Below are 26,099 nucleotides of genomic sequence, written 5' to 3'. Positions count from 1 at the left end.
GCTCAATACTCTTCTGAATATTCTAGTTGGGAAATAATTTTTCATCACATGCTCTAGCTGAACAGTAGATTTGGGTTGAAGGGTTTGTCTGAGAACAGTAGCGTGCTTCTCTTATGTTCTTAGACATCCAGGTGACAGCATTGGTATTGTATGTGAACATAAGAATGGCCATATTTGACTGTGTCTGAGAGTGCTGTGTCTTCCAATAGTGGATAATGCCAAGGGCAACAGGAAATGAACAGAACAGTAATCATTAAGTGAGTATTTGCCTGTTTCAATAGAAGTTTCATTTCTTAGCTCATTCAGACTACAAAGCCCATGGCCGCTATTATTAATGTCATGATTTGCTAGATGAGAATCCCTGTCAGTAGGATGATGTCTTTTCCCTAATCATGTGCAAAGGCTAGGAAACGTATTCTTTCCATTTTACAAATGGGTAATTGAGGTAGAGAACAGTTAAGTGACATGCCAGAGAAAGTCTGTGGCGGAGATGAAACCAAATATCCTAGCTCCATGGTGTCCTTTCTTTTCATATCACCAGAAGAGCTCATAAGTCCTTTGTACAAAGTAGCAAAGTTTGTTACAAATATGGTAACCTCTTCATTTTTTATTTCTTACTAAGATTATATTCAGAAAGGAAAAAATGTTCTGGTTTTTTCTTACTTGCAATCTGTATCTTATTATTTATCTATTGTGGGTCAAAATGGTTCCTGATGTATATCTGTTGAAGCCAAAGGAATTACGTCAGGAATGAATTTCACTCAGTATATTTAAATAAAACACTAGTAAATTGCTATTTTGTCTACAACTGTCGGTACGGTTTGTTAGAAAACAAAACAAAAAGGGAAATTCCTTATGCATCACATATGACAGTAGCCCAAGTAGCATAGGTACCAGAGCCAAGTTTATATAACTCTAGTTATTGTCAAGTAATATTACTTAGTTACTGCAGTGATGAGTGTTGTAGAAAAGATAGATATATAAAAACTGACTTAGAAATGTAGCATAAACATGACATAGTTGCACTCTGCTATTCCTCAGTATGTATATAGGATAAAATGTCTATTATTTAATGTTTAGAGAGCTGGTACAGTAAAATGAATTGTATCTAAAGTAAAAACGGTTACAGTGGATGACCACAAACCCATATCAGTTGTGTTGAATATGATTGTATAACAAAAAGTAGTTAAAATGTCCTCTGCTTTCAAGTCACGATGGTTGTCATTTGATTAAATAATAGTGCATTCCGTTTGATGTCTTGTCTTTATTATTCACGGGCACATCAGTGTATATGTCTTATCTTTGTATAAAATGCTGCTGGCAATCAAGTATTCATACAGGTTCTTATGTACATGCCTGCAACACACATGCTGTACATGTCGTGTGTGTGTGCGACTTGTGCCATTTTAATTATTCCTCTTAATTATGATACATTCATCAAATTGGAGAAAATCATCGTTCAGGTACAAAAAGAAACTGCTTAGTATTTGAAGGAATTTGATAATTTTGTTGTGGTTCCTGGCTTGGCAGGTGGTAATAATGCCTTTGCCAGCACTGTCAAAATATGAAAATTAAAGTGACGATGGGTTTTAATGAAATCCATTTGACAAATATAATTAAGGTGTTTTAATATGAAGCCCTGTAATAAAGACTACCGGTGGACTCCCTGAGGTCCTGACTAATTGTGTAGATTGCTTTTAAGCTTTGAATAGTTTTATTGGATAATGAACTGTTAAGAAGTGTTAGATCTTTCTTAAGCAGAATTTGGTTTGAAAAAGAAGAGGAGAGACAGGCCTGAGGTGTGGCATTTTAAACATAATTAGAAGAGAGATTTAAGTTAACATCTTTGATCTTGCTGTCAGTTTTTGATTAGAGCTGTAAATGCTTTAATCAAGTGTAGTGTAGTCATTATATTTCTAACTGTTTTTAAACTGTGAAATTACTAAGACACTGACATCAGTTTAACACATTTTGAAAATTTGCAGCAAAGTTGTGTTTGTAAATGGGTGTTTATATTAAAATGTCAGGCTGCAATGATTTACCAATTTAATGATAATTGCATAATTATAATATTTTGTGGTGAACAAGTAATTTTTCTAAGATAAAGTGTAATGTGCTATAATTGACGAGAACATGCTACTTGTTTTTTTGTTTTAAAATCTGACCATTTTTCAACTGAAAACCCATTCCAATTTAGAATTATTGTGTTGAAAATATGTAGACCGTGAAATACATTTTACACTGTCATTATGCCTTATGTAGCTCTCTAGTAAAATGTATATCTGTAGATATGTTATAAAACTTAGCACCCATTCAATAATGCTTTTTCTGAGTTGAGCTCATTGTTTAGAAATCTTCACGTCTACTTTATAGACTGGGGAACTGAGGTACAGATAGTTCAATATATTACTGTCATGGTTACACTCCAAAGTAATGACAGAGCCATCAGTAGGATGTCTGCTCCCCAGTGCTGTGATCTAATTACAACTTCGAAATTAATAGCTCAAAAACTCTTGTGTTGGAAAGGGTTAGAAAATTGTGCTGAAGACTTAAATAGCCAAAATGTCAGTGATAATCTCTGAGTATTTTACCGTCTTCTGTGGACTTTTAACTAACTTGATTGTCCCCAGTTGAACGCAGTGTCTTCTCTTGCTTTGAGTCTAGGAGTGGGAGTGAGCAGTCCCAGTTTCTCTACCTGGTTCAAATATTGCTTTGTGGAATTGATTATTTGAGGTGCTGAGCATGAATGAAAATCAGTGTACACAATGCTTGGGCACCTCAGGCTGTGCGTTTCCCCAAGTTGCCCCACAAGGCAGTAAAAGAATCTCTGGGTACATAGGCAATTTGCCTAACCAACTATGTGCGCCACCACAGCCAAACTACTGTTTTTAAGTGCACAAGCTGCAGCAAATCTTATTGGTGTGCGTCTACCAAAGCCGGGAGTCACACCTTCCAACTGCTGTGTAGGGATCTAAGCGACGAGTCAAGTCACTGCTCAACTAGTTGCTTCTACCCTGCGCTACCTCTGCACAGGCAGTGGAGGGGACAGAAGCTAGTACTGGGGAGGAGGAGCTGGTTTATAAGCCAATTCCCCCCCCCAGTACCAGCTCTGCAGGGGGGGGTAGGGAAGGGAGAGGTGCAATGGGGGACCGGGTACGAGCCTCTGCCTTTAAATCTACTAAGAGCCGCCTGGGTCTTACTAAATTTAAAAGGCAGACCCACAGCAGAGTTGTCTCCTGGGGCTGGGAGCTAACCCTGCTGAGGCTCTGCAGTTTCCTCCCTTATCAACTAATCAAGTAGTCGATGGAAACTCAAGTAGCTTATTAAATACAATTTAACATCCTTACTGCTGTGTAGACGTACCCTAAATCTTAGTGACAGAAGGTATCAGCAATCCATTAGAAGAGCTGATAGACCGCTTAAACCCCATGTGAAGGGATTAAGATGATGTTCCTAAAATGTGATTATGTTCTGAAAAGTGGCATTATGGAGAAGTCTGTTTGCTACTGAATGTGATCAGTAAAAGGAATTGTTTTCTCCCTCCCCCCCCCCCCCCCCTGCTCTAATGTCCAGCTCTACAAACTCAGCTTGGAACTTAAAAAACAACAAATGGTCTGGTAGCACTTTATAGACTAACAAAACATGTAGATGGTATCATGAGCTTTTGTGGGCACAGCCCACTTCTTCAGATGATCTGGGCATCTTAAGAAGTGGCTATGCCCATGAAAGCTCATGATACCATCTACATGTTTTGTTAGTCTATAAAGTGCTACCAGACCATTTGTTGTTTTTTAAGTTTATCTTGTATAGACTAACTCGGCTACCCCCTGAAGCTTCTCAACTTGGAACATTAGTGCAAGCCGAGTTCTTTTTTAATTTCTCACATCATCCCTATTAAGATTTAGCAGTTCTCAGCTATTCCTCTGAAACTCCGTTTTGTTTAAATGGAGTTCTCTGAAGTAATTAGTTGTTTTCAGTATGTTTGCACGAGTGTCACTGAGAACAGAATGTATTCCTGATTTTTGGAATTGACTGATTTTGGTTGACTCTGAGTACAGAGAGAAATCAGAATGTTAGAGTAAGATGGTGTAATTAGAACCATACTGTGTAAGTGGTGCACATAAGATCTCCAAACAATATAGAATAGCAATTGTGCCATCCATAGATATGGTACTCCCATTGAATTACTTGTAGTATTTACTTATTTACAGACTAATTATTTATCAAATAGTTATACTAAATCACTAATACATTTCTGCTTATCTTAGACACCTTTGGCCCCTATTCCCATAGAATCTGAGCACCTCCCTTCTTTAATACATTTTCCTCACAACACCCTTGTGAGGTAGGACAGTACTTTTATCTCCATTTCACAAATGGGAAACTGAGGAAAGAGAGGTTTACGGGCTCACCCAAGATCCAACTGGAAATCTATGGAAAAGCAGAAAATTGATCATACATCTCCACAGTTCTGTTGTAACAGCCTAATCCCTGGACCATCCATCATCTCTAATCCTCATCCTTCCATTTGCAAATGGAGGCATCACGTTTCCAGACAGAGTGTGCTGATGGATGGAAGGGACAGCCTTCTGATTTCTGAGCAAAAGTCACTCTCCTGGGTAAAGTGGCATGCATTAGACATACTGATTTTTTCCAGTTGTAAAATACATGCGGAATACACTAATATTACGTTGAAGAGTTTAAAAAGTTGTCACTTCCATTTTCATGTGGAGCTGAATAATTTTGAATACATTTTGCCTCCTCTCATATGTCCACTTTTCTTTTTGTTAAAGTCTCTTTTACTAAGCAGCCTTTTAAAAAAAATAACTCAGTACTTTGAGACTGCAGCTTTTCACTGCAGTCTATATGTATGGCTTTTTTTGTTTTCAAGAAAGAGTTTGTGGGTAAAGGGAAGTGGGAAATCTATTGAACGGACTAGCTCATAAACATTTCCTCGGCCCTGCTAACATATGCTGATGTGTTAGCGTTTTGTCGTGTTTGTAATTTATACCTATTAAACCTTTGTTTTGTCTATTACCGACTCCAGGGCTTTTGGTTGCACTTATTGTCAGTAACAAGCATTTCATTATTATATGGGAAGGAAATGGTTTCAGTCACTTCTACTGTACCCAAAAACGAGAATGGGATTTGCAAATGATAAATGGGGAAGTTGACTAGCTAACTAATAAAGATTTGTCTTAATCAAGTATGATTTGTCAGAACAGGAGCGCATGAGGGTCAGGGCACATGCAATGAATAATACAGCATTCACAGGAGAAAAGAACCAGGCAAAAGGCCTCATAAATATGCTGCGATTACGCACTGCTAATTCGTATTCAAAGAATGAGTTCACTGAAGCTAGCTCCTAGGTTGCTGAGCTGTTCACTTGCCTTTTCGGTCTCTCCAACGTATAACAAAAGTTTTTGTTAAATTTTCTTTCTTAGTCCTTAGTTTTATTTTTTGCACAGAATAGATGTCCCTGCTTTTTGGTTAGTAGTTTGAAACATAATTTATAATGTAATTAATCTTTTTGTTTTTCCCTAAAGTCCAGCACTTCATCTTTTTCATTTAAATAAGAATGTGGGTGCAACAGAAAATATGTTCTCCTTGTACTCATCAGCAATACATATCAAATGTGAAAGTCCAGTTAAAAAGCTCTCTATATCTATGGAAATAATGAAGATCAATCATGCAAAGAATGCCTGTAGTGTTGCCAGAATTTGTAACTTTCTAGATTCAGTTTATACAGGATACATGTCCATGAATATGTCCATGTGAGGGTAGATTGGAATAAACCCAAATATCTTAATATTTGATTTTGGATTTGTTTGTATTAGTTTGGGTAACTGGCTGTTATGTGCTTTGAGATGTGTTTATTGCATTGAAGATGACTGAGCTGAGCCAGCCATATGAATTTTCAGTCTCAAGTTGCCAGATGCAGGAATTGGCATATGATGGGTTTCTCTCAAATCTGACCTGTTTGGGGTCTTTGCAGGCAGCAGTACTCTGGGGTCCAAAGTAATTGCTTACATATCCTGTTGCTTAAGCTGAAGTTGTTGAATAAAGAAATGTGGAGCCTTTTGCCTTGATTTACCAATTTCAGTTCAGTCCAGATTACATGCAACAAAAATTCATTGTCATCTCAGGGCTGCTTAGGGATTTGGGTGAAATTAGAAGATAGTCTTGGTCCATTTTCTTGGCACAGACTAGGTGTGATCAGGATTGTGTTGGACTTGCCACCTTTGGGGCTGTCCAATTGGAGAGGTCAATAATTGAGTGAGCTACCCTTTACATCCAAGAGATTATGCCATCTGGAAGGTACCTTAGTAAAGCAGCATGCATTGCCTTAACTGGACCTGTTGTCTGGATGAATAGAGGACTAGAGTTTCTAACATAGGTTAGTCCCTTACACTAAGTATAGCAGAAAGGAAAAATGAATGTAAAAAAATATTTTGACTTCATACCAGTTCATTCACTTAAATTAGAGATTGTAAATGGGGCAGCAGGATATTTGTCTTCATTGCACTCAGAGAGGTGCTTTTATTAACAGTTGCTTAAAGAAGGAAGAGAAGATTTGAAGGGTGGATTTTCGTACAGATGAGTATTACTGAACTAGCACATAGCTAGAACAATGGCTGGACTTCAGTATAGATATGCCCTCAGTAGAATCAAAGCCTACCACCTCCTGTGATCAATGCTGTGAGGATGTTAGCAAGTGAGCAAAGATAGATATGTGATGGAAGCAGTCAGAAAAAATGATCAGTTGGTGAAAAATGGGTGTATTTAATCCCAGTAGATTGATGCATGTGAGAATTTTCAAAAAGGTCAGAAGCTTCAGAAAAAGAAGAGGCTACTACTGGTTGGACCTCCCATGTCTGGCACCCTCCGGACGTGACTGGTCTCGGATGAGGGATTTTGCCGGACCAGTGGGGGTCATTTTTGGACCCCTGCCACTGGCCCCTCTGGCTGCTGGCTTCCCAGCCGGCCCCCCACCTCCTGCTGGCCCCGCTGCCCTGCGAGCATTCTAGGCAACCATTGCTGCCAGGACTCTGCTGGGGCTCCGTGAGCAGCCACATGCCAGGTCTCCCAACCCCTCAGGGCAGCCTCACTGCCACATGCTGGGCAGCCCTGCTGTCAGCTCCCTGCAGGCAGCCCACTGCCTGGACAGCCCTGCAGGAAACCTGCTGGAAAACTGCTGGCCCTCCTCTGGGACTCTCTGGTCTGCTGAACCGTGGATATTGCCAGACCAGAGAATCCAGGTTAAGAGAGTTTCAACCTGCAAAGGTCAAGTTACCGGACCTGTCTTATGTCTTCAACCTCTGATGCCATTTCCTATTACTTCTCATTCATATGATTCCCAATTCTGGGAGAGAGGATGTGATGACAGGTTGGTTTTAACTTGTTCAGTTCGCTCCTAAAGGTATTGATGTAATTTGGCCTCTTTCTCATATACTTCTTCTTCCCTATTTGTTATCTTTTGTACAAAGCAGTGAGTCTGAATTTTTAATTTCTCTAATCTCTGGATCAAAATACCATGTTTTTGTTTTTTTTCCAATAAAGTCAATTTTATGAACTTTCATCATAGCTCATGGTAACGTTTTTCTTTTAAAGACCTTTGCATTTTTAAGATAGGTTGAGAATTGTGTTGGGTTTTTTAAAAAAATTTGTTTTGCTTTCACAGAGAGACCAACAAGGCAGCGTGTTTTATCCTATCTTGTAACCAAAGCCATGAAAATACAAAATATTTTGGCTATCCATTTTATAGCTTATCAAAGGTGATAGTATGTATCCTCTATAAGATGTAATTTAGCTAGTGCTGTATTGTATATAATAACAATCAGACTTCTAGTTTATACTGTTTTAATACAAGTACCCAGCAGCAACCCGTTTACTGCAGATACTTAGACATTTTAATAGCAAAACTTTCTCACTTCACTATGCTGCATTCTTTTACAATATTCTCTTTATTGGCTTATATCAATTATCTACAGGATATCAGTAATATCCTGTCTTTGTCATTCAGTAACCTAAAGATCAAAATCTCACTGTCTCTATATTAGCTCTTCAAATAAAATGTATATCAACATTGAAATATATATGAAATGTGTAACTGAAAACTTGTAAATTTACAAGGGTCTCCACTTATAGAACCATACTTATGGTCAAGCACTTTATTAGCTTTCAGGTACCTAAGCTTTTCTCTCAACCCTGAGCTCTTTTGCCTCTTTCAGTATATTTTTCAAGTCTCTACAGTTGCTTGTTGTCACCTCTGAATAGGGTTGCCAGATAGTTGAAACAAAAATACTGAACACCTGCCCCCCCATCTCTCCCCCCCCCCCAAAAAAAAACACCGGGGAAAAATTCTGTTGAAGGAAAAAAAAGGGAGGGAGACCAAAGTTGTTGAGCAAAAAAATAAATAAATTTAAAATAAAACAGCATGTCCCCTTTAAGACTGAGTGCAGGGGTAGGAACGGGAACGAGCAATTGAGCACTAAGACCAAGAAGAGTCATTGCTTCCCCTTTGTCTTTTTGCCGGCAGCCTGTGGAACCAGGTGAACATGAGGTCTGAGGTCAGGGGGTTAGGGGTGTTGGAGATCCGGGGGGGGGAGGCCGGGTGCTAAATGTTTGTAGGGTTGCCAGGTGCCCGGCATTTTCACCTCCTGGCTGGGGAAAAAAAATCAGAAAATACATCTTAGGTGTCCGGTATTTTCTGAATTTTTTTATCGGACAGGAGGCAAAAATACCGGACTGTCCAGGCAAATACCGGACTCCTGGAAACCCTACCTCTGAAACATGGCTCACACACAGTATTTTGCAGAAAATTGTGGGTTTTTTGCAGAAATACTTATTAATGTTTTCACCTGCCCAAAATCTTAACTCTCCAAATTTTAACCTGAGCAAAATGTGACAACTATATCAGAACAGGGCTGCCACTGCCAGAACAGTCCCTTGCAACAAGAATTCCCCTTGCAGTAACCTCCCTCTGTTCTCCCTCTTCTGGGCCCCTTGCAGGTCCCCCACAGCCTTTCTTATTAGTCTAACCATCCTCCATTTGAGGCTGGTTCAATGGCCAAAACAATTCCAAACACACCCAGTTAAGTCCCTCAGTGCAGTCTAAAAGCTCATACGTACTCTGGCTTTTCTGGCAAACACATGGAGCTCTTCACTGCTCTACACAGGGTCACTTCTCAAATCTGTCCCCTCCTAGAATTTAGCTCTCTGGCTTCCTTCTCTTATCAGCGTCTCCTCTGTTCTAATAGGAAGGCATTCTGTATACTGCCTTGTTCCAGGGAAAGCTGCTCCCAATTGACTGAAAAAAGGAAGGATGCACTCATCCCATATCCTTAGAGGAACCTTTCCTAAGGTTTTTCCCATCCAACTCGTAATTTCCTGAGGCTGCTTCCTCTTTTCTGCTTACAAAGCATTTCCTGGGCCTTTGTTGATTTCAACTGCCTGGATCAGAGTCTTTTGGTGTGCTCTTAAAACACCAGTAGACCCCAGCACATAATTTTTGAAACAAAATACCTCCAAACTCAAAGATCTTAACTGGTTTTTTTGTCCATTTCAGTACCAACTACAAATACATTCCTCTTTCGGAAACTATCATAGACTTGATACATGCTCCTTTTAGGTCCTGATTCTAGAAATCTCTTCTATTTAACAAGGACATTTAAGCATATGGTTAGGTGATTTCCTGAAATGGGGCCTTTGATTTTCCCCACTCTACTATCTTCTTCTCCTCAATAGGCAGCAGCTTTTCTACCTGTCTACAACTTTCTTAATTCTTTAACGTTATCTCTGCTTCCCATTCTACAGTCAGTCCATCAGACTCCCTCTCTCACCTCTGTTTGTACGTCTGGTTTGTGTATGTATTGTATGTATAACACAAATATGAAATTGTACTGAATGAGCCTCTCTACACAAAGGTGACATTTCCATATAAAAGATGCTGTTTAAAACATACATTGTCTTAAGTTTTTGATCTCCATTTTAGTAAGGTTGAAATGAGCTGTTTGAAGAGGTGGCGTGTGCTTTTATTTGTGTATAAAACACATCCTGAAAAATTGTGTAAGTCATATGTATGTACTTCTCCTCTCCTCTCCCCCCCCCCCTCCCACGCACAGTGCAATAATTGATGTCCTATCCAGTTTGTTTTGTTCTTTTTAATGCTGATGTAATATCATGCATCAGGCACATCACACAATTTTGTTTGCTTGTTTTCTTTGGTTTCAAACCGCTTAAGCATTTATTTACCTTTTAGGCTAGACTGATTTTGAAAGAACCTCTCTAATCACTCGAGTCAATAATACACATTTTTAAAGAATGACTAATGTATTTACCTGAGAGACCAGTATAGCTGTGAATGAGCTTTTCCAGTCTATTGAATAAATAAATATGCATTTTATAAATTCCATGGAAGGATTTGGGGGGGCTTTTTGCATGAAAAAGAAAATAGACTCCAGCAGAAATAAAGTCTTAAACCTGTGATGTAAATTCACTGTTTGAGGGATGCTTTCAAGTAACTTTGTATGGTTTTTGTTTTGCATTCTCTCAATATCCTGTTAGCCCCTCCAGGTCTTTCCTCCTCTATTTGGTAAATTGCTTCCAACCCCTATTTTTGAATAGGGCTGTCATGAACAGGACAATTAATTCCACAACTTCAACCTATATCAACCATATCATATCAACGCATCTTTATTTCTGCATCTGATCATGTGCAAAACTTTGGGAAGTGATATTGTAATCTTTTCCTTGCACAACCTGCCCATATAGAACTAAACATTATTTGAGAAGCCCCACAAAAAAGTGGTGCTGTCAAATTGCTCATATGAAGAAGTTGGTTTCTCCCACCTGCTTTTAACATCTTCAAGGTAACATAAATTTGTGGACTGGGAAGCCTGATATTTAAGTCTGATGCTTGCTGATGAATAGATGTCTTTGTGCTGGATTGTATATTATTATTATTATTTATTATTTATTATTCATTATCTCATTCTTAAACTGTGCTGAAATGTTTGTTCTTGCCTTGAGTCATTAAGTACATACAGGCAGTCCCCGGGTTACGTACAAGATAGGGACTGTAGGTTTGTTCTTAAGTTGAATTTGTATGTAAGTCGAAACTGGTACATATTGTAGGGGAAACTCTAGCCAAACATTTCTCCAGAGCTCAGTTTTATTCTCCCACACCTCACTTCCCTCAGTCCTTTATTCTCAAGCTGAGGTGTCTGCTGAGAAAAGCCGCTCCACGTCTCCCTGGTCTGCTGGGGGGGCGCTAGCTTCGCATCTCCCTGGTCTGCTGGAGGGAAGTAGCTAGTGCGGGGTTGCCTCACCCCGTTTGTAAGTAGGGATCCGATGTAAGTCGGATCCATGTAACCCGGGGACTGCCTGTACCTTCTACTGGTGTAAATATCTTTACACCTTTGTTTTGGGATGCACTCTGTGTCATTTTAGAACAAAATTTTATGTCACTTTCAGAATCTGACTTGACATGGGTTAATTTTAACGTAATGATTTATTTGTACCTACTGACCGTTTTTCAAAATCAACGTCGTGGCATTCCACATGCATGCTTATGTGCATCCCTCGCTTTCCAAAAAATAGTTTAAGATCAAGTGAGCGTACACTCTTAACAAAAGGCTCCATGAATACAGCACATTTACAATATCTGACAACACTTAAGCCAGGTCTATGCTGGAAGGTTGGCTTAAGGTATGCAAATCCAGCTACATAGAATACATAGCTGGAGGTGCCTTACCTTCAGCCAAGCTTGGCGCTATCTTCATTGCGGGAGGCCAATGGGAGCAAATGGTCACATTGGCTTCCCTTTCTCCTTGCTACTGCGAGGAGTACAGATGCCAGCCAAAGTTGCCTTTGGTGTTCGATTTAGCAGGTGTATGCTAGACCTGCTTAATCAAACTCCAGAGCATCAGTCTCTGGCGTGGCGAGTGAGAATGTGCCCTTAGGTTCTACATGCCTGCATCTGAACAACAACATACCTTATTTAAATGGTCGTGCTGTGTACTTGTAGTAGCTTAGTAACTGATTCAACAAGATAAGTTGTCTGAAAGACTTGAAGATGCAATCCTAGATTAAATGCATACATTCACTTCTTAGGCTACATCTACACTGTGTTTTTTGCGGAAGAGGAAATGCAAATGGAGCATTTGTTTGCATATCTCACACTCTCATTTGCATATCTTCCGATCCTTTTTGTGGAAGAGGTTTTTGCAATAAAAAGCCATGTAAGACGGGGCCATTTGTCAGAAAAACCCTTTTGCGCAAGATCTCTTATTCCTCAAAAAATGAGGTTTACAGGCTCTTGCTCAAAAGGGCTTTTTTCCAACAAATGGTCCCGTCTACACAGGGCTTTTTATCGCAAAAAACTCTTCCGCAAAAAGGATCAGAAGAAGATATGCAAATGAGAGTGTAAGATAAGCAAATGAGTGCTACATTTGTATTTCCTCTTCCACAAAAAACACACAGTGTAGACATAGCCTTAGATTGATAGAGGTTTGGATTGACAGGAAAACATCAGGGATATGAGGAATATTATGCAATATGCTAGCAAGCCACGTTGCAGTAATATCAAAACGCTGCTCCTCCGCCTGTGGAAATCCTGCAGTCTTGGAGAAAAGTGAAGAGCTGGCTTACATCATTTACCTATGTGCATTTCTCTACATTTAGTTTTTAAACATTATTGTTTTCACTCTTCTGACCTTCTGTCTACAGAAGTTTCACTGACTTTAGTGAGTGTTCTGAGAGTGGAAAAGCTATACTATAGGACCCTCAGATCAAGGGTTCAATTTATGATGCTCGAGCTGGTAGCCAGAATTCTAGTGCCACTTCTATTAGGTCTCCTCTTTCAATGTCTGCTGTTATTTTTGCTTATAAAAGGCCAAAGATCATCATATGCAGTGCTTCTAGAGTAAAACTATTCCTGTAAAATTGATGATCCATCCAATTATGTATCAGTGGAGACGGTTGGGAAGGAAATGCAGCTACCTCAGTTCTCGGACCCCTGTGCCAGTTTGAACTTCATGGCTGAAGGTTTAATCCCCAAGTATCCTATCACCAATTCAGTTTGTGATATTCTGGGTGACATGCTCTCTTTCCTTATTTATTGATGTCTTCGGTCATCAGCAATGAGAGGAAAATACGCTATTTGTCAAAACGATGGTGGATTACCCTCTGTTACCATTGATGTTTTTGTCACATTGATGTTAGAAAATATATTAAATCCTTTAAAAATCTAAGACTATGAACATGCCATTGTTAGGGGAAAAAAAGATTTGTAAAGTACAGTATCTTTCTTAAATGTGGAATATAAATAGCTGCATCATAAAAAGATATTTTTGAGTCTCGTTTGTGCAATACCCGATCATTTTAGCCAATCTGCTTTTCATTTCTTCCCATGAAAGAAACCCTACTCCTGATTCTTCTTTTTTTGTACCTACAAGCGAACACATATACCCACCAAATTTTGAATAATAAATACTTCCAGCTGACACCAGTTTGTTAGAATTTGCCCAATTTTTTTATTTTTTTAACAAAAGATATTTGTCTTTAAATAATACATATATTCACTATGTCCTTTAAGTTTACCAAATATTTGTGATGGCTAATAACCATATGATGATCTTATCCAGTGAGTGAGACTCAGTATGCAGCTGAGTCTTGAGACCCTTCTCCTCTGCCATCCACATAGCTATACTCCAACTTACAGCCTTGTAACTCAGTAACCACATATCTTCCCACATTTCACCTTTGGGAGGCATTGTATATACAGCTAAAAGTAAAGAGCTGCAAACCAGCAGGGACAAGATAGCATAATGGGGATGTCAATTCGTGGTCAGATATCTGAAGAAATATTTGTCTTACTTGTACTGTACTTGGCAACAGATCCAGCAGTATAAACTGTACTGAATAGTTTTGGTCTTTAGCTGACAGAATATATATCACTATACACTGAAATTATGAACCAAAAAAAGTCCAGGATTTCTTTGCCTCAGTTTAAAAAAAACAAAGCTTAAAGGATAATGTAGTGAAAATGTCCCTATTTAAAATTAACTACTGCTATATTCATAAATTACTAATTTGTTTTTCTGACATAGTCTCTTTCTACCACTCTAAGGGATGTCTAGACTGCACTCTAAAATTGAAATAAGATGCGCAATTTGCGCTACACAAATTGCGTATCTTTTTTCCATTTTGTTTCAAAATAAGCTTTTTTAAAATTTGGCGCATCCACATGGGACAGGAAAATAGCCTTGCTGTCTAGACATACCCTAAGAATCAAATGTTAAAATCTTGTTTATTCATGATTCAGCAACATAGTAATAGCAATGTGTGTTTGTTATTTAGAAAAATATACAATATACTTTTTTGGCAGAGGAATGTGCAAGGACTGCAGTAGGAAATTTCTTTTTGTGTCAGATTTACTATGTGGCCTGGGGCAAATTATGCCCATTTCCCCATCTGTAAAATGAGGATCATATTACTTACTTTCTTCCCTCAGGGGGATGTAGTGAGGATGGATTAATGTTTGTATAGTGCTCTAAAGATGGCAATCTCTTCTGAATACTAGATGATATTGTTTTCTTGTACTTGCATAACTATAGTAGTAGCTATTTCAGGTTAATGTGGCCCTGTGCACAGCCTTTGTGTTATGTCTTGAAGCCTGAATTTTCCCCATAATTTTGCAGTTATTGAATCAAGCATGGCTATGGAAGCAACCAGACAAAATATAAACAAGAGATGTTGCCAGTCAACTGATTACTGCGGCTGTTATCAGAAATACTGGGAGACGATCTTCAAGCTTGCTACAGATACTAAGCACATCCTGATGTGCCATCCATGGAACAAAGAAAAACACCACTTTGTGGGGGTTGGGGAAGTAACACAAAATGAAATTCTGTTATTTTAAATATCAGGTGGAGATTGGAATTCATGGGAAGAGACCTTCCACTAAAATATGTTGTTTCAGTATCTCCGTAAATGTGCTGGTATTTCTTACTAAAATCTTCCTGATATTTCCCAGCAAGGGAAATCAGGGGGCAAGACAAAGGTTAAGAACATATGAGAAGTATGAACTCCCACCCTTCAGAACAAGTATGAAATTCCTCTTTCTATTGTTGTGTAGACCAAAGGTGAACATCAATCCCTACAGCCGAAGCTATCTTATTAGACTGTCAAGGTGACAGCTTCTGGTTTATTGTTACTTCTTCAGGTACATGATATTTAAGACACTTAAACCCTGTTAGTTATTTCTTCTTTGATTGGAGTGATTAGACTATCTCTCATGCTACAGTGCTGTTTCTCTTTAAATATATTTGTTAGAATTTAACCTGGCATTACCATGAAAAAGCTGTATTTCTCATGATTTACATTTTGATTTTTGTTGTGTTTTAATGTAGAGCAGATTGGACAGGAAATGTTGGAAAACCTGAGCCAAGATAGAGAGAAGATCCAGCGTGCTCGGGAAAGGGTGAGTTTGATGATAAAGAATTGTTGGCATAGTTTTTTGTGTGCTGTGGCTAAATTCACTGTGCTAGCAGAAATACTCCAGCAAAATGATTAAAACCTTAAATAAGTCAACTATTATATCATGATATGTAATTACTACCCATTCCTACTTACTAAAAAGTAAAAGTCCAATATGTGCCTGATCCTACGAATTCCAACTAGCACAAATAGTCCCATTGAAGAAGTCAAATGCATCTGCATTGGCCAGGAAAAATTCTCCCTAATCCTGCAATTTGACCTGATAAATGCCTGCCTTGGAATTTTTTTCAAGGCCAAATTTTTTTTTTCCTGTTCCTGCCTGGAACAAGGTCAAGAAAGAATAAAGTTTTCCCAGGAAGCTAACTGGTACGGTTCCAGTCATAAGCCATCCACAGACCTGTGGTCACAAATGGAAGACCTCAAATTTCTAGTACTCGGTCTCATTATATGCCTCTTTGTTAATGATTTCAGGTCTCTGTTAGATCCATATGAGAGCATATGTCTGTAGCATGATGTCCACTCATAGATGGTGATCTTAGCTCGCATCTCTGTATATCCCGTTTTCTAAACTGTCGCTAAAAGACCAGCGATGAAGGCCATTGTACCTCAGTGGCCAATACCTTTGCAGAGGCATCATGTTACTGAGCAGAAAGATAAGACTTTTTCTATAGGACTGTGGTATGACCGCACTGAAGTGGAATATAACATTTGGTTCTTAGACCCATATTATTGAGAAGATGTTGACTAATTGGTTGGATTCAGTTCTGAGTAAAGTTTAAGTGAGTTAAATGTCTGGCTAGAAGTACATTGCTTGACTAAACATTATAGATATTATAATAGTTTCCCTCTGTTTGAAAAATGGAAATGCCATAGAACCAAAGAGTGCATTAACCTAAGATCAATGTGGGGAATAACTAGAAATACCAGGAAATAATTAAAGATTTAGTTTGCATCTCATAAAACATCTTCCACAAAAAGTGAGATTTACTAGCCTGCCAAGGAAATGATAAGAATAATGAGTTTGGAGGATTCATCCAAATGTATCAGTAAAATGGACACGGTGACTTACTACTTCCCACCATACCATTCACCTCCATCAGTTCCACCACCTTGTTTATTTCCTTCTCCCTACCTTTTTCCCATTATTTAAAATAAGCAATTTTTTAAAACTTGTGCACTTCATTGATTTTCATTTTCTGATCTCAAAGCACCTTCCAAAGGGAAGTATCATGATACCTGTGTTGCAGAAGGTCATGCAGGCCTGTCAAACAAGACCATCCCTCCCAATTCCCAGAAAAAGTGAACAAAGCTTTTTTCCACCAGTGTATCCCAAGAATGCAACTGATTATTCAATATATGAGAAATGGAGGAAGAGCTGTCTTGGAAATACTTTGTTTTAGAATAAGTGTATTTATGATTTGAAATGTATATGTTGGGTTTTCTGCCAATGCAGAGTAGAAGAGGTTGTGTTTTTACTACTCCTTTAGGATGTAGATAGATGACTTTCAAGTTTGCCTGTTTAGTCTAACTTTTCTTCTGCTAGCTTATATTTTAAGATTATCCAGTCCTGACTGCCCTCATTTTGCTAGAGAAGTTTAACCTAGGTAGTGGTAATTTCATCACTACCTTAAACAGTGATTTCCCCTTCAAGTTTGCCAAACTCCTCCAGCAAAAAGAGGGCAGATAGGACCTGATATGTAAAAGTAAAAAAGCAAGAAACCTTTTTTATAACAAAAGGAGAAAGCCATGTAACTCTCTTCCTTCATCCCCCTATGTTTGAGCCCATCATTACCCATCATAAAAGAGCAATTTTAATGTGCACACTTTTGCTTACAGTTCCCCTTTGCCATGGATAAAAACTTGATTTTGTAATAAGCTTTTTAAATATTGTAGCTAGTACATTTTTCAGTTGGATGTATCATACTGGATTCATCTGGTTTTCCAGAAGCTGTATCGGCCAGCCTTTACCTTATACATCATAAAGCATCCATGACATGGCTTTCCCAGGAGAAAGCACGCACCCTATCACATCATTCTTCTTAGTTACAAAGCACCAGGAGAAAGTCCAACCTTTTTGGAGTGGGAGTGTCAATTATTCCTACCCTTCTACTTTGTTCTTCTTTTAAGTAGTACTTAATTAAATAATATAACCACAAAATAATTGTTCACAATATTGCAAAGGAAATTCATAACTAAATATCCTATCTGGCAGTTGTTTACTACTTACTGAGGTGAATGCAACTACTTGCACTTGTGAGCAGTAAATATTTGCAAGGTCAGAAAATAGAAGCTGTTCTTAAAGCACGTTATGTACTAGGTATTCAACAGGTACTTTTGAGTGTAACTTCGGATAGTGAAGACCCTTTGTTATCTGGAGATTCCCGCTTACAGTTGCCCCTTTTCCTTTTTATGAATTTGTAACACGAAGTGGCTACGTTTACATTGGCAAGATTTTGCGCAAATACTTTTAATGCAAGAGTTTTTGCGTTAAAGTATTTGCGCAAGAGAGCATCTACACTGGCATGTGCCTTTGCGCAAGAGATGTGCTTTTGCACAAAAGCATCCGTGCCAGTGTAGACGCTCTCGCGCAAGAAAGCTCCCATGGCCATTTTAGCCATCGGGCTTTCTTGCAGAAGAAATTAACATTGCCTGTCTACACTGGCCTCTTGCGCAAGAACAGTTGCGCAAGAGGGCTTATCCCTGAGTGGGAATGTCAGAGTATTTGTGCAAGAAGCACTGATTTTATACATTAGAACTTCAGTGTTCTTGTGCAAACACTCGCGGCCAGTGTAGTCAGGTGGCAAGATTTTGCGCAAAAGCAATTGCTTTTGCTCAAAATCTTGCCAGTGTAGACACAGCCAGTGTGTTTTTGTCTCCGAGACCAAAGTCTCTAATGCAATAAGACATTGCTTGTCCTACCTGCTGAATCATCAGGCAGCCTATTAAATCTGTGGTATCCCTCCAGATCTGAAGCAGTAACCACGATAGCAAACTAGTCACACTCAACTGACCAAATAGCCATGTGTGTTGGACACCATGGTATTAAATTATTTCCTTCTGTAAGGATGTTAAATCGTTAGCCAGTAAGCATTAGTCTTTCCAGTTAACCCACACGAACCGTTCAAGCCCCTGGATCAGCTGGAGCGGCCTCCTCTCCACACCCAAACTGGCTGGCACAGCACCTGTTGCTGGCCAGCCAAGCAGCCCTGGCTCTGCACCTGCTGGCTAGAGCAACCTCAGGCTTAGATCAGCCCCAGAAGCCTTAGCCTCTTTCCCTTTAGTTAATTAAATAATTAAAGGATAAAAATTTAAATGGTTAACTATTAAAGTGATATTTATATCCCTGGTCTCTAGGCAAATTCCCTCCTTTGTAGTTGACTCTCACTCAGCCATATAAGCCATGGAAGTGTTCCACACAGCCTTTGGGAAGTACAAGCTTCCCAAAGGGACAGAGGGTATAAATGTTCCCCATCAACAAATGTTCCCTCAGTTCTTAGTTTTACACCCATGTAAGCAAGTTATGGAACAGTTTTATCTCGTCAGTTGTGGGAGGAAAGGGAATTTTCTAGTTTTGCTTTCAACTTCAGAGTTCAATGGCACTGTGTGGCTACATGTTGTAATCTTCTTCTCATTTCCCTTCATAGAAACTGCATTTCCAAGAAGGGGTTGCTAGATTTGTTAGATTTTACTTTTGAGCTTTATTCCTAACTTTGCTGTTAGTGCACAAAAGATAGATTTGGGGACAGGGACCTTCCCATCCCATGTCCTATACTGAAATTGAAGAGACGTGCTTTATAGAATGCTGAACGAGCCACGATCAACAGCAAATGTGTTGTCTTGTCTGTCTGTGAAGAAGGCAGGAGAGTTGTGCAAATAGCTGAGTTTTTGATTCACTGTCTGTTCCAAAAATTGAAGAAAAGACACTCATTTAATGAAACCTCAATTTTTCAGCATTTTCAATTAATAGAAAATTCCAAAAATAAAAACACTTTTGGTCATACAGTACTTGGATGTTTTGTTCAACCCAAAAATAAAGGTTTGTTTTGATTTTAGGTATATTTAACCACTTCTTAATAAAAACCAAGGGAAGCCTGGGAGCTAAGTGCTAGATTTCCCTAGACACAGGTCACAAAACTGACAAGGACGAAGCCTTAGTGGTGGCTCCCTGCTTCTTATGTCCAGTAGACCAGGGGTTGGGGCACTTGGCTGCAATGTGGAAGAAATAGATTTGACGCTGCTCTCTAGAGCAAGACTGCAGCCCCAGTGCCTGAAGCACCAGGCTGTTGGCTATTCTAGGGTAGGCCTCTCCAGGGCTTTTCTATACCGTGAGCTTAGGTCTATGAATTCGGAGTTAGGTCAGATTTGTAAAGTTTGTGTCTATAATGCCCATTCCCTCCTGTTGACCTAAAGGGCTTTTAAATCAACCCCTGTACTCCACCCGAACAAGTGGAATACAAGACTGTAAGATGGATAGAAACCTGGCTAGACTGTCGGGCCCAATGGATAGTGATAAACAGCTCAATGTCAGGTTGGTGGTCTGTTTCTAGTGGAGTGCACCAAGGATCTGTTCTTGGACCGGTTTTGTTCAACATATTTATTAATGGCCTGGATTAGGGGATGGATTGCACCCTCTGCAAGTTTGCAGATGACACTAAGCTAGAGGGAGAGGTAGATATGCTGGAGGGCAGGGATAGGGTCCAGAGTGACCTGGACAGATTAGAGGATTGGGCTAAAAGAAATCTGATGAGGTTCAACAAGGACAAGTGTCGAGTCCTTCACTTGGGACTGAAGAATCCCAAGCATTGTTACAGGCTGGGGACCAAATGGCTAAGTAGCAATTCTGCAGAAAGGGACCTGGGGATTACAGTGGATGAGAAGCTGAATATGAGTCAACAGTGTTCCCTTGTAGCCAGGAAGGCTAATGGCATATTGGGGTGCATAAGGAGGAGCATTGCTAGCAGATCCAGAGAAGTGATTATTCCCCTTTATTCGGCTCTGATGAGGCCACATCTAGAATATTGTGTCCAGTTCTGGCCCCCCCACTATAGAAAGGATGTGGACGCATTGGAGAGGGTCCAGCGGAGGGTGACCAAAATGGTTAGGGGGCTGGAGCGTATGACCTATGAGAAGAGACTGAAGGATTTGGGTTTGTTTAGTCTGCAGAAGAGTGAGTGGGGATTTGATAGCAGCCTTCAACTTCCTGAAGGGAGGTTCCAAAGAGGATGGAGAAAGGCAGTTCACAGTAGTGACGGATGGCAGAACGAGGAGCAATGGTCTCAAGTTACAATGGGAGTGGTCTAGGTTGGATATTAGGAAAAACTATTTCACTAGGAGGGTGGTAAAGCATTGGAACGGGTTACCTAGGGAGGTGGTGGAATCTCCATCCCTAGAGGTGTTTAAGTCTCGGCTTGACAAAGCCCTGGCTGAGTTGATTTAGTTGGGATTGGTCCTGCCTTGAGCACAGGGCTGGACTTGATGACCTTCTGAGGTCTCTTCCAGCTCTATGATTCTATGACATTTATGCCTCAAATTAAGGGCAATGTAAACACTGTGTATTGTAATGCGGAGTTACTGGCCTCCAGGTGGTGATCCAGAGTGCTCCGTTGTGAAGGCTTTGGTGAGCACTTGGAATGCCAGTGCTCTTCAGCCAGCAGAACAGGAAAAGACCCAGAAACCTCTGAATGTTCATTTCCCATTGAGAGCACACCAGCACAGCTGAGTGTGCACTCCCAGGATCACAAATGCCTCTAGCATGGCGCATTCAGGAGATAGTGGATCTGATTGCTGTGCAGAGACGGGAAGGCTCTATGTAGCCAGAGCTCCAAACCAGCAAAAGAAATGCTGATACCTATGCCAAAATTGCACAGGGTGTGGTGGAGAGAAGATACACCAAGGACACACAGCAATGCCATGTGACAGTAAAAGAACTTAGACAAGCATGCCACAGGATCAGGCTGGTTCTGAGCCACAGACATGGAAGTCTGACAACAGGCACCCCTAATCACCTACAACGTCATCCCATGAAGCATTGGGACCCTAGCCCACAATTCCAATCTGCTTCAGGGACTGTGGGGATAGGTCCCCACAGGGCATCACTGCTTGAGTTGATGCAACCTCTGGCTGTAAGGGTGTGCTCTGTCAACTATCACCACCTAGTGGGGGTATACAAAATTGCATTTGTTAAATCAGGTCCCCAAAATCGAATTAAATAACGTAGACCTAATTTTGTAGTGTAGTGTAGTTTCTCTTGGTTGAGTTGTTTCACTTGATAGACCCAGGGGAGCTGACAGGGGTGATTCCATGCTCCCAAAAGGGGCAGGGGGCTGGGGTAGCCAGTTCTTAGCGCTGCCCGGATCGTGCCCCCACACCCTAACCCTCAGCAGTTCATGGAGCATGGCACTCCATTTAAAGGGCCCGGGGCAGTTACCCACTTTGCCCCCCTCCCTGTAAGCAGGCCTGATTAGGCCAGATAGTGAGAGTGACTTTATAGCCTCCTTTTTCTTGTACTGAAAACTCCTCTTAAATCTAGTATTTGCCTAGAATGCAGTATTTTCTACAGAGCTCTAGAACAAGCATGCTAATTAAGTTCAATTGAATACATAAAATTGCTGGGCTCTGTTAAACAATTTTTTTTCTACCTAAGAGGTGGGAAAAGTGATTATAATACAATTATAATTTAATTTCATATATATCTATATGCTAGTACAGGCAGTCCCCGGGTTACATGGATCCGACTTGCATCGGATCCCTACTTACAAACGGGGTGAGGCAACCCCGCACTAGCTGCTTCCCCCCAGCAGACCAGGGAGACGCGGAGCGGCTTTTCTCAGCAGACACCTCAGCTTGAGAATAAAGGACTGAGGGAAGTGAGGTGTGGGAGAATAAAACTGAGCTCTGGAGAAATGTTTGGCTAGAGTTTCCCCTACAATATGTACCAATTCCGACTTACATACAAAGTCAACTTAAGAACAAACCTTCAGTCCCTATCTTGTACGTAACCCGGGGACTGCTTGTAGTTTGCAATCCATACATTGTTTTGGGGATCCATTTCAGTGAAAGCTGCTGTTAACTTTAAGATTAGTTCCTGCTTTCATATTTAAAATAGGTAAAACTTGGCTGTAGAAGCACTTGGGAAATTTTATGTATTTTCCATTGTATCAGTAATATTACATTATAATATTGTTTTTCCCTCAGATTGCTTTGTCTGGCGTGACAGTGAAAATAATTGAAATAATATATTCTGTTAAAAAGCAAGAACAGCTAACCCTTTGGGTATCTCTGCATCCCTCGGTACTCTCATTTAACTCCCTAGAACATTCATGGGTTGGCCACACCTACCCGTGCACACACCCATTGCACTACCTCCATCCATGGAAAATATAGATGCCCATCTGTAATGAATTAGTCCTCTGATCTTTATTTGTAGAGCTTTTGTTCTTCATTACATCCACAAGCTCTTTATGTAAGGAAGAAAATCTATACTTAAATTCAGAGTTTTACTAGAAATGAATATGAGCTCAAACTGAGGAAGATTAAACCAGTGTACAATAAAAATCTCTACTATTTGTAGTTAATACATGTGATTTTTTTTAAATATAACCCTTCTCCCTTCAGCTTAGAGAAACAGATGCAAACTTGGGAAAGAGCTCCAGGATCCTAACTGGAATGTTGCGAAGGTAAGGACAAGGTAGGGATATCTCTGTCTCTATCTCGGTTTTCTGGTTTTGTTTTTTTTGTTGTTGTTTTTATTATATCTCAACATTTGGCTAACTTGTATGTTTTTTCCTCACAATCCTGTTCTCTTGAAATTAAATGTTGATGTTGGCACAAATATTCCCTGAGGAAAAAATCACATGAGAGGGATGTTTTTACCATAGGAGTTTTGCACAAACTATGAAAAGAATATAGGTTGGCTGTAAAATAGTTTTCCATGGTATAACACTGACAGAACCCAGTTATAGGCAGGCAGGATTGAACCTGGAACCTCTGAAGTTTCGTGTTTGAACCGCTACTGTCTGAGCTGAAAATGTTGTGGCTCTTAGCCAAGGCTGTAACAGCTGGGCTGGGTGTCACTTAGGGTATGTCTACACTACCCTCCTAGTTCGAACTAGGAGGATAATGTAGGCATACCGCACTTGCAAATGAAGCCCGGGATTTGAATTTCCCGGGCTTCATTTGCATAAGCGGGGAGCCGCCATTTTTAAATCCCCGCTGGTTCGAACCCCGTGTAGCGCGGCTACACGGGGCTCGAACTAGGTAGTTCGGACTAGGTTCCTATTCCGAACTACCGGTACACTACCGGTAGTTAGGAATAGGAACCTAGTCCGAACTACCTAGTTCGAGCCCCGTGTAGCCGCGCTACACGGGATTCGAACCAGCGGGGATTTAAAAATGGCGGCTCCCCGCTTATGCAAATGAAGCCCGGGAAATTCAAATCCCGGGCTTCATTTGCACGTGCGGTATGCCTACATTACCCCGCTAGTTCGAACTAGCGGGGTAGTGTAGACATACCCTAAGGGATGAAGAGAGCACCACAATAAACAAGAATAAGTACAATTGCATTGGTGGTATAGCCCCTTTGCTAAACTATTTGTTCTTTTTGTCCCAATCTAAAAATAGGCTGTTTAATGGAGCTATGATACCCATTATTCCTGGATATACACTTGGATGTAGTGTAATTACACTCCCATGTAGTGTAATTTTTATGGAAATGTATCCCTGGGATTTAAAGTGAAGTGTGAAGAAAAAAATTGCAACACCCTAAAAATTTACTTGAAATTTTAGGAGAGGATGATAGTATTATTCAGTGATTTCCAGCCTCATTTTGTTTAAATCTATGCCTTTACCAATGGTAAATTTTAGCCAGTGGAATCCCTGGACAAAGTTATCAATTCAGCAGAGCAGTACTCTTGTAGCACTATGATGTCTGTATTTCTAGACTCTGGTTGAATCCATAAAGATGAGATGATAGGTGTCTTTTGGGCATGCTGGGAACGATGCTTTTAAAGAATAGGTTATTCACAGAATGTTCTGCAAGAAGTTCATGTAAGTTGACCCTTCCTAAGTTGCTGTACATAATGTGTGTGTAGTGTGTATTTGTTTAAACCCATTTGATTTTTTAAAAAATCCTAAGTTTTCGCTAAATGAGTGATTTAGTTAGTCTTGGAAAATATTGACAAACTGAATTTTATGTTGTTCTTCAGTGCAAGCTTTATCTCTCCATAAGACTCCTTCAGAAAATAGCTTTCTTAGTTCCTTGTATACCCAACTGACAAAGGTTAAGATAACTGCACTTTGTGCCTCTGTTTCACAGACTTCTCACATTTCCAACTCAGAACCATAACATAAAAAATGTTGTGATTAAGAGTAATATGTAAATGACACAAGCTAAATTCAAAATCCACAGAGAAAGGAAGTGGCAATTGAAAGAGATGCTTCAGTGCTTGTAGACAATATAAAAAACCCAAACCCATAGCCTCCCCAGGAAGGGTCCTGCGACATGAGCTGTAACAAATATTCTGCATATGTCTCCATTTTGTCAAATCTCATTAAAGGGTCTTCTTGCTTTATGTCAATTGAGTTGTCCAAATATCATTCATCATTTTTAGTGTAAAAAAATCATGCAGTTATTTAAATAATATCATATTAATGTTAAAGTTCAGCTGTCATTTAATAGTATGGCTTAATCAGACATAGCATTTAGGAAAAATAGTTTTTTCAGGCTTTACTTGGCTTTAAGGTTGGCAGATTCAAATAAGGATTTATGAGTTTCTAAACCAATGTATTTCTTCCATGTTTATGCTTCATGTACCTCAGCCTTGTGGGGGTTTTTTTAAACAGGACCCTGTAGTCTGTTATTTTCAATAAAATAAAGTATCTGCTCATATTGTGTTTGAATACATTTGCAAGTAATTTGGAGAGGCTAGAACAAAAACATATGCTGTAACCTTTGACTTTGTTTTGTGTTTGGGAATCACAGTTTGGAGTCCTAGTTTATAAGTGTTCCATAAACCAAATGAAAAATATGACCTTTGTGAAATATACTCGAGGCTCTGTTTTCTGACAAATGGATTATGTAGTCAAACACTAAAAAAGACATGTTTTTTGTATGTCAGAAGGGCAGCGGATATTCTCTTTCTTTGTTTAAAAAAATGCCTAACTCAATCACCCATCTGGTTAAAAGGTTAAGGTTTAGGCCAAGCAAATAGGGTATATCTGTGCAATTCATACCGATGAGCATAAAGAGTTGTCCATGTGGCAGTAATAGATACGGTAGGAGACTCTCTCAAAATATCATCAGGATACCTCAGGTTGTTATTAAAAAACATGTAGTATCCAAGAGAGATACAATATTTTATGACTATCATGACATAACTGCCTAGTAGAATCCCAGCCTCAGCAGCTTCTAAATGTTGCTTAGCCACTAGAGGAGCAATCACAAGAGACAAAAACAAGAAGTCTACAAAGAACTACATCAGGTGCAGGTATAGGAAAAGAATTACCATAAACTGGCAGTTGGGTCCTAATACTGTATACTCCACTAAGTATCACACAGGCATTTGTTAAATTGCTGAAACCAATAAAGAACAATGACGGAG

At 39.7% G+C, this 26,099-nt stretch overlaps 1 protein-coding gene across 6 annotated transcripts in view; it reads left to right on the top strand.

Moving 5' to 3' along the window:
- VTI1A (vesicle transport through interaction with t-SNAREs 1A) overlaps positions 1 to 26,099 on the top strand; it is a 444,836-nt gene that overhangs the window by 211,577 nt on the left and 207,160 nt on the right. For 4 of the 6 annotated variants that reach the window (XM_075935463.1, XM_075935464.1, XM_075935465.1 and 1 more), the window contains exons 6-7: positions 15,414 to 15,484; positions 23,116 to 23,177. In XM_075935463.1, coding sequence (XP_075791578.1) covers positions 15,414 to 15,484; positions 23,116 to 23,177 — 133 coding nt within the window. Of the gene's footprint in view, positions 1 to 15,413; positions 15,485 to 23,115; positions 23,189 to 26,099 lie in introns of all 6 variants that reach the window. The other 2 variants (XM_075935466.1, XM_075935468.1) reach the window with 1 other exon arrangement.

The sequence above is a fragment of the Pelodiscus sinensis genome, chromosome 8 (assembly GCF_049634645.1).
Source record: "Pelodiscus sinensis isolate JC-2024 chromosome 8, ASM4963464v1, whole genome shotgun sequence".
Lineage (NCBI taxonomy): Eukaryota > Metazoa > Chordata > Testudines > Trionychidae > Pelodiscus > Pelodiscus sinensis.
This window is presented reverse-complemented; position numbering and strand designations above follow the sequence as displayed.